Source organism: Melospiza georgiana, chromosome 1 (genome assembly GCF_028018845.1).
Source record: "Melospiza georgiana isolate bMelGeo1 chromosome 1, bMelGeo1.pri, whole genome shotgun sequence".
NCBI classification, from domain to species: Eukaryota; Metazoa; Chordata; class Aves; order Passeriformes; family Passerellidae; genus Melospiza; species Melospiza georgiana.
In genome coordinates this window covers 3,563,087-3,575,713 of record NC_080430.1, presented here as the reverse complement: position 1 = coordinate 3,575,713, position 12,627 = coordinate 3,563,087, and the positions used below count along the sequence as shown (strand labels likewise).

At 39.1% G+C, this 12,627-nt stretch overlaps 1 protein-coding gene across 12 annotated transcripts in view; it reads left to right on the top strand.

The window, feature by feature from the left end:
- The window catches only part of ADCYAP1R1 (ADCYAP receptor type I), a 150,739-nt gene that overhangs the window by 134,835 nt on the left and 3,277 nt on the right, over positions 1-12,627 (top strand). For 5 of the 12 annotated variants that reach the window (XM_058031142.1, XM_058031177.1, XM_058031133.1 and 2 more), the window contains 4 exons: positions 3,477-3,530; positions 6,321-6,404; positions 11,609-11,738; positions 12,298-12,339. In XM_058031142.1, coding sequence (XP_057887125.1) covers positions 3,477-3,530; positions 6,321-6,404; positions 11,609-11,738; positions 12,298-12,339 — 310 coding nt within the window. The remainder of the gene's footprint in view (positions 1-3,476; positions 3,531-6,320; positions 6,405-11,608; positions 11,739-12,297; positions 12,340-12,627) is intronic. The other 7 variants (XM_058031195.1, XM_058031211.1, XM_058031186.1 and 4 more) reach the window with 4 other exon arrangements.

The window sequence follows — 12,627 nt, the reverse complement described above, 5'->3', positions numbered from 1 at the left end:
GTAATTTATTATTTTATGTACTTATATTACATTAAAGAATGCTACACTAAACTATACTAAAGAATAGAGAAAGGATACAGACAGAAGGCTTAACAAGATACTAGAGAAAAACTTGTAACTCTTTCCAGAGTCCCAACACAGCTGGCTGTGATTGGTCATTAAGTCAAAACAATTTACATGTTGGATAAACAATCTCCAACCACATTCCAAAGCAGCAAAACACAGGAGAAGCAATCAGATAATTATTGTTTTCATTTTTCTCTGAGGCTTCTCAGCTTCCCAGGAAAAGAAATCCTGATAAAAGGATTTTTGCAGAAAATATGGCAGTGATCAGTGTTAAGTTGGGAATATCCAAAGCAGACCACTCTGGCTATTTGTCCTTTTCCTCATGCATTGCTCATGTCTGAGTTTGCTGGTTTGAGTGCATTGCTAGACTGAAAGGGATAGATCTGAATTCTTCGTCCCCAAATCAGTTTGCACCTCTGATCCTTTGAATCAGTTATTTAATGTAAAGGCAAAGGTAGAGCTGAGGCAGCTGGTCATGCATCAGTTAATGTGAGACTGCAGGAAATGGGGAATAATTCTGACATCTCTGATCCTGAACGTGCTTTCAACTTACACCAAGGCTCAATGCCCCCCAGCAACCATGGTCTTCCACTTAAGTTTTTCCCACCATTCACACTTTTGCCTCTATCATATGAGGGCAACAGGAATTTACTTTCCCCTCAGTGTCTCTGTTTCTCCTTGCCATTGATTTCTTGTGTCTCACTTCAGCAGCTGGCATTGTTTCACATCCAGTGGGATTAGTTTTACATCTGGAGGATTTTTAGGCTGTACTCCAGGCAAGTGCACAGCCTGAGGTAGTGAGGGGATGAGGAGGATGGTGCTGTCCCAATGCAGAAGGTTTTTTGATCTGGAAAGACAAATTTCTTGTGAGGATCTTGTGATCCTAACAATGTGTGTACAAGGAGCTGTGTGGTGCAAAGCAGGCAATCAGTTTTCTAAGAACAACCTCTGCCTGCCCTGGAGAGTAAAAGAACATCCTCAAAGGCCACCAGGCTATAGAGGCTTAATATAGAATGAAGTCTCAATGAATGTTGTTGAAAAAAATGCAAACTAGCTCAAGATAGGACCAATCCAAGGTTCATATCACAGTCTTAGTACCACCTGTATCATTACTGAGGGATTTCCAAGGTGAAATTCCTCTTTATATTTATATTTGCAATGAAAACATTGGAGTTTTTCAGCTGATTGTCTGCAAGCCCAGGCTTTTTTAACAAAGGCAGTGCTCTCTTTTTTCATGAAGGAGAGTTGCAGAGATGGGTTGTACCGTGAATCTGCAGGGATATTGTAGAACATGCAAGGCAGGTGAGTCAAAACAGTGTAACTGAAGCTTCAGAGCTGCAAATTGTACAAACCCAGTGCAGTTACACTGATGCTGAGCTCTGCCAGCTGACAGGAGCCAAAGCCTGTCTGTAATGCTTGAAAATCCACTTCTTGTGTCAGCTGGGACAACAAACTCTCTGTGGGCTTTGCTCATGTGATTTCTTTGAAGGACAATGAGCTAAATCCCATTCTCAGATATTTATGCCTGGATTTGGATATGCACATTCTTCTTTTGAAGCAGTAAAGTATTCAAAATGTTAATTTATGCAACAATATCATTCGGCATGGTACATTTTTCTCATTGAACATTATATTTTCTGCTGCACCTCAGTGATGTTACTGCACCTCCATCAGAATTATTCCACAGTGCACGACCTGGATCTGTGCTCTGCACTCAGAGACAATAACACAGCCTGGGAAAACAGGAGCTCCAGAATTAATACAGGGCTAGGATCAGGACACAGAACCTTGAAGCTACAGTTGTTTTTGTTGGAAGAATTCTGCCCTCTGCTATCAGCTTTATTCTCTAGAGCACAGGCAAATATTAGGCTTAATCTCTTCATTATTTAACTCCAAGTACAGCAGTGATGTTCTCCTTCTTTTTATGTCCACTCTGCAGAAGTTAGAAAAGGCAAGAATGAGCACTGTAGTTAGGATTTATGGCACTCTTTGACCATTCTGTTTCACCTTCAAGCCTCAGATCTACTCAAGGGTCAGATTTACTGGACAAAATGTTCCAGTCCAAATTCACATTTATTAAACATTTGTTTTTAACCACAGCATTAATCTGCAAGCAGTCATTCAGCTTCAGCTTCTTATTTTGGTGGCATTAGCAAGGAAAAGTAGAACTCTAGGTAACAAGGCTAAGAGTTTGGGATTTGTTTTCCATTAAAGGCTAGACACAGTTTTCTTATTTTTTTAATTTTTTTTTTTTCCCCATGAAGGACACAATATTTTGTACTTTTAGCAAGACAGCAGGGCATCGACCTGGTTTAATAAATCATTCCTGCTGGGCTCCTTCCACAGTCAGTAGAGACCTACCCAGTCCAAAGACTAAAATCCTTTAGTACAGCTTATTTCAGTTTAAACAAGTTCAAAATAGGTCAGGTAAATCTGACTTTATGGCCTGTTTCTCACCAAGCTGGCATGGGGTGACAAGGAAAAAGGCACACAGCTAAAAATTAGGGGAGATGCAACTAAAAGACAACTTTGCTGAGGAGCACCTGGGCTTACTCTGTGTCTGGATGAGAGAGTGAATGGTTCTGCCTGCACACAGTGGGTCAGAGCTGCAGAGATGGAATTGTAGGATCTGTTTCTCACAGAATAAGTTCTGTTTTCCAAACTGCTCCATCTGGTCTGTAAGGGCGTGGGGTTTGTAAATGTAGTTGGTGTTTCAAAGGGAAGCAAGTGCAGCTCCAGGGAATCCTCAGCTCCTGAGCAGCAAGGAGAAGATGTCTCCCAGCCTAGAGAAGTATCAGCTGAAGGGAAGAGTGTGTGTGATATAAATTATATATATTAGACAGACCTACTTTTCAATTTTCTCCTCTCTCTGCCATACAATCTCTCTGCTTCCACTTTGGTTAACTTTCTACTGTATTTTCAATGCTTTATTTCATTGATTTGTTTCTTCATTCCTTCTCCTGCTACTGCACAGCTGCCAATCCTACTCATGGTGAGGTTACATAGAATTACTCGAGCAGGGTGCACAAAGATTCTCCAGGAGGAGCAGTTTTAATTTGCATGAATCAAGGTCTACCTTTATTGCATTTCCCAAAGGATTCCCCTTCAGCACATTCAGAGACAAGGCACAAACCTCATCATTCCCCACGTGTCGGTAGCGACCTAAATTCAGAACCCTGACCATTTTCATGATGGATGTACTTGGATAATGCAGCATAACCTGCATCAGCATGCTCGTTTCCCTCCTCTTAAGCACCTCTGCGACATCTAGAATGGAATTACAACTCCTTTTTGTGTTCTCTCTCATTCGCATCGAGACGCCCAGGTTGTTGGGCAGCCTTCAGCCACATCATCCATGGCTCATTTCACCCCGGGAGTGTTTAACTTTTTCTTTCCCCTTCCACCCCTAGCACCCTCCCTCTTCCTCCCAGATGCAGCTGCAGTCCCTGCCCAGGACACTTGCGGTGAGACTCAGCTTGTTTGCCTTTAGCTGTCTAAAGTCTCGTGCTCGATCTGAGCGGTCCAGTCGTCGTCTATGGTCACTCGGGGACACCAGGGCACCTCCGTCAGACAGAGCATCCCCTGTGCCTTAGATGTCTCTGTCACACAGGCCAGCTCAAGCCTGGAAGTCCCTGCTCTTTCCCTGAGTGAGTTCAAGGTGATAGTTCAGTTTGGAATCTGTCTTTGGCACGTAGAGTTAGATGTGACCGACTCCGTTCTCTGTGTGCCTACAGAGGTCTGAGGATCCTGCCCTGATTCGTGCAGTGTTTTCATAGCCATGCTCTCATTTTGATTCATTTTTCTTATATTTGTCTATTTTATTCCTCCTTCATGTTTGTTTTTTTTTTTTTTTCTGGTTCCTGCCTCCTCTGTCTCTTCTCTCTTTCTCCCTTTCCTTCCACCAGCATCTTTACTTTGATAATAAATAAAGTTTGTAAAGTAAAAGGGGAGGGAGAAAGGAAACAAAATGTCTATAAATTCTGTACTCTAAAGATATGGGACACTTAACACCATCTAAAATCAGAGAGGTGAATCTATCAAAATTAGAAATGGCAGAAAATAAGTGCTAACAGCACTAAAATGTTAAGGTTTTCCTAAGAAGTACTAGCATTGTTTTCCATCCCAAACCTGTGTGTCAATGTCTCCTCACTGGGTGTGGAGCAGCAGTTAATCCATAGATAATATTTTCAAAATCAAGTCTGTTTTTTTCAATAATTCTAGTAAATACCAAGTGCTGTCACATTAGATCTCTTCACCAGGAAAAGCTGTAAAAAAAATCAATCCCTGTCAAATGAAACAGGACATAAGCAGTGAGGGAAACATGGATGGGAATTTATTTCTAGGTTGCCATGGCAACATTAAGTATATCATTGAAGGCCACAAACCTCTACAACAACCCATGGCTAAGACTTTTCAAAGTGATTATTGATTTTTTAGATGTTTCCTTTTCAGGCTCTGTACCTTAATATGCCTCATAAGTGCTTCTTTTCAACACAGGCTGAGCAGCCCTCTTGTGGTAAAAATTGGTCTGAGAAATGTGTTTCAGATCAAACAGATTTTGAGTGGCACTCAAAATCCATATTCACTTCTGAAAGCCTCAGTCACAATAAAATGGAGCTATCCCTTAAACCTCCTTGCTCATTTTTGATCAGTCCGAGTGGACAACTAATGCCCAACTCAGCTCTGTGAAAAGCAGGTGGTGCAAAAATCTAGCACAGAAATTCTAGTGCAAAAGGAGCAGTCATTTTCATCTTTACATCCAAAAAATGAAACTTATTTTATGAGTTGAAACATGGTGACTATATCCATTTGCTGGATGTGTCCATGCCCCAAGACTCTATTCTTTCCAGCTCTAATACTGTAATATTTAATAACAACACAGTTATCAGGCTTTAGTTATCCAACAGGAAGTCAAACTCCAGAAATGGGGATTGACTTAAAGGAGTTAAAAGTAGGGAGAAATTTAGTATGTTTTCAATTCATCCTGGTTTAGAGTTCAGATTTATAAATTCCATGAGTTGTGAACACAGATCTTAGACTGCATAACAGAAACACAGTTGCGTTTGTTTGAACAAACTTCAATGTTTGCCTTGAAGGCAATTGCTTTAAAAATCAACTTTTATTATCCTTTATATTAATGGAGATTTATCCTTTATTATCCTTTATATTAATGGAGACTTACTCCGGGTACTCAGTGGTGTTTGGTGTTCATTCCATCCTACAGTGGACATCTAAAACATGTCAGATGTACCTGGCCAATAAATGTGTATTTCTCTCTCAACTGTTTATTCTGATGATTCTCAGGGTCCTGAGGATGCCCATTTTGCTTACACATCTGTACTGTAAACATCCAGCCTCTCCTGAGGTGAATCCCACCAAAACAACCACGTGTTGAAAACAAAACAAAAATTTTCCCCTTGAAAGTCGACAAGAAACCATTATTTTCAAATTTCATATTTTTTATCCTAGATATAAAATCTCTCATGGGATCCCTTCAAATGCCTCCATGTTGAAGAGTGATTGATTTAAATGAGCCTCTCCTGGCTGGTTGGAAAGGAACTATTTTGTTCTCTGTTCCCAGAATCCAACATGCAGGGATCAGGGTCTGCTCCACAGTGTATGAGGCTGCTGCTTTGATGAGCACACTGTCTTAAAAAAAAAAAAAAAAAAAAAGTTGTATCTCCAAAATTACCAGCCAGACTGGAAATTCCAGTATGGAATTCAAATTCCATACTGAGCTCCCTCCCCATCACCAAGGAAGATGGAAAAACAGCTTTGGTGTCCTTACTAGAACCTTTTGTTAAAAACAACCGATCCACACCGCAACAAAAATGAGGATTAGACCTTAGATTGATCCCCGTCCTACGAGTTTCTGTTACTCTCTGATTGTTCTCCATGAGCATGCAGTCTACTCTCATTTAACCTGTTGTTCTGTGACCCCCGTACCAAACCAGACCGCGCAGGTCCTGTGTATTTCGGATGCGTTAGCGCTGCCCCCCCTGCCCCCAGGGTGTTTGACTTTTGGTTTGTCCGTGAATCAGCACATCACAAGGGCCAGCAACAGCCAGCGCACTTCAATTTTTATTTGATTTTTTTGATTTCTGCTTCAGTCAAGCAGCTGGTTCGTGCTGTGAGTCCATCCTGTCGTGTCCGCTTTCCATCTTTGTGAACGTGTCTCATGAAATGTGTTGAAAGTGACCTACCTTGGCCTGTTCACGATATGCTGAAAAAAATGCTAATCTTGTCATATTTAGCAGCTGCGTTCAGAAATGCTACTGTAAGCCTAAGAGGGCTAACCAGCACTCTTGCAAGATGTCAGAACTATCAACCATTACCCTGTAAGTGTACGCACTCCTGTGACATTACTGTGTGTGTATGACGCATGTTGCAGTTAAATGAGTGGATGAGAGCAGAGGGGAAGTAACCAGAGAGCAAAGCCTTCATTTAGTTCTTGTTGCATGTAGAATTTTTTTCTTTGTTCTTGTTCTGTGCTTTTGCCTATGCGCCACGATCGAGGGTTTTAGGGTTGTTTTAATTTTCTTTTTTTTTTTTTTTTTTTTTTTTTTTTTTTTTTTTAATTATGGCTGATGCTATTGATGGTTTTGGGTAGTGTCTGTACAGAACTAATAGCTGCTCTTTATTGTACAGCAAAGAGGTGAGCACCTTCATACTGAGACAAAATGTTTCACCTGAAAAGTTTCCTAGAATAAACTGGGTGATGTCGATTCAATCAGACCCTCAGTGGGTATAAAACATCTTTTGTCCATTGAACTGAGTGAAGTTAACTTAATAAACACCCAGGGGTGAGGAAAGGCTATAGCTGACCTAATATCAAAATGAATTGTGTCCGTCAGAAGTTATAGAATCACTGAGTTGGAAAAGACCTCTCAGATAATCAAGTTCAGTCCAATATTGTCAAATAGCATCAAATATAGAGTGAGGCATCCAGAAGAGTGAATAAAAGCCATTCATCCAAGAGTTGTGTGCATTAATCACTCTCCCATAGTCCATCTGACCCCTTGCTCCTTGCACAAGAAGCCCACAGGTTTTCACAGATTCATGGAATCATTAGGGTTGAAAAAGAACTCCAAGGTTATCCTCTCTTTTTGTTTAGATGAGGTGCAATTTCAGACATCTATAATATGTTTTCTGGTGATGTGTCTCCTGAATTTCACAACAGTTTTGTAAGTGTGAACCAACATTCTCTGAGGTGTCCTGGCACACAGACCCCCAACTCCAGGATTTTGCTAAAGAATATTTAGTAGTTATCTTCAACACTACTAAGGAAAAAAGATTGGTTTGTAACTTAACTGGATATATGGTTATGTTTTTAGTTAAGAAAAAAAAATTAAAGTGAATTTTCTGTGTGATTTCATATATCTTTGAGGTATTTAAGAAATAGAACAATGGAGATGCTGAAAAACATTCAGTCAGCAGACTGGAACCAAGCAAAAGCAGATAGAAATAGAGAAGACAAAAAGGAGCAGCTCCATTTGCTCCACAGAGAGTAGCTGAAGACTAAGCACAGTTAGGTAAAACTAGGAGTTAGGTTTAGGAGGAGATAGTTTGAAATATAAAGTTCAGTGCCTAATGGACATTCTGATGCAGCACAGAAATCCTGTTGGGCCTTTGCAGAGATCCAAATTTTACATTAAATGCAGTGTTTCTGAAAGATGGGAGACTGATAACTCTTTAAGGTGAAATCCTCTACATAGTCAAGGGCAAGAAGAGTTCAGCCCGAACAGGAGGTATTTAAACCTATGTTTTTTGTGTCTGTTGAAGAATGAAAGTCTTGGTAAGCTTCTCTGTTTTTCAAGTCCTAGGTCTGAAGATGTGGTTTATGCATGGGAGAATTAAAAATCTGGAATCATTCAGGTGTTACCTCAAGTGTTTTGGAAGTGATGCTGCAGACCTAGTTAACTTTTGGAAAAGATCTGTCAGGGAGATTATGAGGTTCCTGAAAGTCACTTTAATATGTTCAGCATTTTGTGATAAAATAGATCCTTCAGTTTATTAAATGTGAGCTGTGTTGAGCATTTCATTACAATGACATCCTTTGCCTTCATGGTTTGCTCTTTATCCTTCAATTTGAAATATTGTCACAATTCTTTTTTGCACAGATTTATCACAGAGATGATGAATGAATCTTTGGCCAGAGAAATTGAGTTCCTCTAATCTAAACCTCACAAATCTACAGGGCTGAAATTTTTGGTGACAAACTCAGTCCAGGGTCCCTTTGAGGTCAATGGATGGATATAGGATATGATAAGAATTTCCTTAGGGGCAGAGGATTTGTCCTTTTGTGTCAGTGATTCTTGCTCTTCATTGACAATAAAGGGAATTTAAGTCTGCATTTAATTTAACTAAAATAGATGCCATCATTGCAGATATGTCACAGCATTAAGTTAATCAATATATACATAAATAGATGTACTCAATACCCACAGGGTTTACAACAGGAGTCACCTCTTGTTCAAAAGACATCTGTAGCACACAAGAATTATGTTTTAAAAGTGTATTTTTCTCTGCATTAACTTTAGAGACAATTCTAAAATAATTTCATTATCAATATCTACGCTATGTATTTCCAATCCTCGGTGAGGTGAATGTTGCTTTTCAGGACTACACACCTTGATGTCTTCATTGCAAAAGTTTATATTTGATCAAAGTATTTGACTTAAGACAGCTTTTAAACTAGGCAATTCTCTTACTGTAGAGAGGCAGGACTAAATGGCAAAACAACCATATGATCTTCCTTCAAAGTCTATGGTTTGGAGATTTTTGCTTCTTTTTTGATTTTTTTCTCGCAAAAAGGTTCAGAGGTTGAGACTTCAGCAGTCTCCTCAATAAATGTGGATGTGCAATGGAAACATAAAAGCATGATTCTTACAAATACTGGTCAGATTAGACAGTGTTCTTATTTAGGTAATCTTTTAGCATAAAGTTCTACTTTCATTATTCCATAGAGCAGTGAGGGAGAACAGAGGACACCATTATTTGTCTGTACTAACACTTAATGGAAAGTCCACATTCATAGCCATGCTACTGGAGAAAGTGTCATATTTGAAGTGATTTTAAGGCAAATAATGACTGGAAAACAGAATGTCAGCCTCAACAAAAGTTTGTATTCAAATTGTTGGGGTTTTTTTTCTAAGACTTTCCTCTCCCTGTGGGAATGTGAACAAGGGTTTTGCTTGATATTTTGGAGATTATCTTCCAAACAGCCACTTGAACAGTTATTGTCCTCAGAACTTCTAGATCCACCCCCTCCAAGTTTCTTACCTGTCTGAAAGAGTGGGGGAAGAAAAGAGAATTAATATCTTTGGCTGTTACACACCTGAGAATTCCACTGTATCCTTTAAGACTTTCATTCACTGTTGCACAGAAACTTAAATATCTCACAGGACCTGCTTTAAGTCTTCTCTCTTCCCAGAGTTCCTGAAAAAAAAAGCAATTTTTAAAGGCATTAATGTCTTTCAAGGCTTTTCTTATCATTAAAATCTTCTTTTCCTCTTTATTGATCTTAATAATCTATAAACTTCTGAATATGCTAATTAATACATTTTCTTCCTCACTTTTATGACAATATTGAAGACAACACCTCAAATAAGTTGATGATGGCATTATATTTCCAGATCCTACAAACTAATTGTGTGATTAATCAGGGAGGATTAATGCCCGAAAACTGACAATAAAAAAGACTTCGTATGCATCTTCCCCTGAATTCATCTCCCAAGAGTGCAGTGAGACAGAACATATTAATAGACAATTCTATTCTGACTTTTAGATCAAAACAGCATTTATCCTTTTGTTGTTGTTGTCATTAAATCTGAGTATAAATGATAGAAGATATGGAGAGATGATATTTTTGTCCAGTTTATTACCTTTAAATTGTTTTTTTTTAATTCCATGACTACTTTAAGACACATATTCTTTACGTCCCTTTTTACAGAGATAACATTATTCTTTAATCTCCTCCTTGAAGTTTCTGTTCCTTTTTATTAATCTGATTGTATGTCCATAGAGAAAAAGGACTAGAAAGGACTCCAAAAGCTCTTTACACTGGCTCACTCCTGCATAGATTGCTTTTTTTAGAGATCATCAAAGCTGGGCGCTCTGAATGCTCTTCATCACCCTGTTCTGAGGTTGTTCCTCTCTTTTCAAAAGATTCTGGCCAATGTCTAATTTTATAGCCCACAAGAAGAGTTTTCTCTGTTTTGTGGGGTCTTCCACCAAGACCTGAGGTTTGGTGTCCATCAGATTTCTGGCTCAGGTGTGTTCAGTGCAAGAGTTGGGATGAATTTATCCCCATTGGGGCCCAAATTCTGACTGAGACACCAGCACTGCACTCATGTCCCATTCCCTGATCACTGCTGGAGGTAATTGTGCTCACAAAATTCTTGAAAGTGTGTTAATTAAATCTTCTAAAACAAACAGATCATTTTGGGTCATCACTGAGCATGAATTAACAAATTCAAACCTGTCTGCAATGTACCAAATAGATAAAAGCAGAGGGGACGTTTGAATTTGAACAAATATGCAGCTCTTTGAAAAATCTTTACAGCTTTTTACCTTCCTTTGTCCTCCATCTGCCTTCTTCACTTACCTGAACATAACCAATGATATTCTTCCCCTCTGAAAATGTCCTGGAGGTTTCTTAGGTCACTTTGTTTGTAATGAAGCACTTGCTTTATTTGCAGAACGTTTGCTTTCTCTTTGCTCTTTTTTTTTTTTTTTTTTTTTTTTTTTTTGCTGCTCAATCAGACAGTGACACTCACCAAAACATGCACAAGTCTTTGCTGGCCCCTGCTTTGGGGGAATTTCACCAGTTAAATGCCCACATGTAAAATATTCATTTCCAACCCTTTGGTTTATATCAACTGAGCCTAATTTCCCTCTGAAACCTCTTTATTCTGAAGCAGTGAAATAGTGAAACAGTGGAATTGCACTTAGGTTTCCAACAGTATAAACTGAGACCAAAATCAAACCTTCAGGAATAGTTGTGAGTACAAGAACATGCAGGGGGGTTAACTTTAATTTGTGGCTGTTGGTTTTTTAGCTTTATTTGTGTGGTTGTTCTGGAATTTTTTTGCTGTGCAGAAACATATTCACACAAAAACACACAGAGAAATCAACAAAAAGTGATTTAAAACTCCACTGGGATTAAGCAATTGGGTGAGAGGTTTATAATTGCACCATAGCAGCAGTCTGAATCCCTTAGCAAGATCCCCCTCATTTTTTGGCATGGTAGGAGAAAATTCCTGCTTACAAAAACGCAAATAAAAATAGCAGCAGTGAGCATTAAGCATAATTAATGTGCCATTACTGTAGCAGTGTGAAGAAAGGGGAGCAAACTGCAGTGTGTGTGCAAACAGTCTTTGGGAACAAACAGGAATGTTGCATATTTGTTTGTATAATTACACGGTGTACGTATCTCCCAAAAGTCTGTCAGCAAAATATTTTCTGTGCTTCATTCTTTAATTAAAGTGCAGGTTGCTAATTGCAAGGCTGCATTAAAGTTTATTTCTCTCTGTTGTGACAGGAGACTGGCTCGCTCCACCCTGCTGCTGATCCCTTTGTTTGGAATTCACTACACGGTGTTTGCCTTTTCTCCTGAGAATGTCAGTAAGAGGGAGAGGCTGGTGTTCGAACTGGGACTGGGATCCTTCCAGGTGATTACACACTGAATTCAGCTTTCCTTACAACCAAACTTCTGGTTTTTTATAACTGCTTTGCATGCACAGCTCTCAGAGTGTGCCTTTGCTCATTTACGTGTAGGTTTTGTATATCAGGATTTTGGGGTTGTATGTTGTGTTTTTTTTAACTCCAGCTATTTTCTATCGAATTCTTTATTAAAACAATACTATATTACATTAATACTATATTATAACTATACTAAAAAGATACTAAAGAAAAATCCATGACTGTCTGAGACAGCCAGGACAAAGTTTGGACCCAATTGGCCAAGGAAACAAAACAATCCTCAGCAGAATCCAATTGACAAATCCCTTCAGGTAAACAGTCTTCCTAACACATTCCACATGTGCAAAAACAACAGGAGCAGCAAGTAGAGATAAGAATTGTTTTCTCTTCTTCTCTCTTTGCTTCTCCAGGAAAAGCCCTGGGAGAGAGAATTATGTCTCTCTCTGTTCAGAGAATGTGAATACCAAAATTTTCTGTCATTCCTTCAGGATTTTAATTACTTTTCTTTTTCCTCTCCCATTTCCCTAGGGTTTTGTTGTTGCTGTTCTCTACTGCTTCTTGAATGGGGAGGTAAGATTTTTAATATTAAATGTCCTTCACTTGTCACCCACATCCCATTTTCTTGTGGGACTAACTGCTGTTCCAACTGTCCATTCTAACTCTCATCTACCATAATCCCTGATACTTTAGTCTGAATCTCACAATTCCCAGGAAAAAAAAAAAAAAAAAAAAAAAAAGAAAGCATAAAGGATTTGTGATGTCTTTATCAAACCAAAACATTGGCCTTACCAGAGATTATGGCTCAGATTGAGGCTTCCTGACAGGGGTAGGATATGGACAGGTCTATCTTGAAATGGC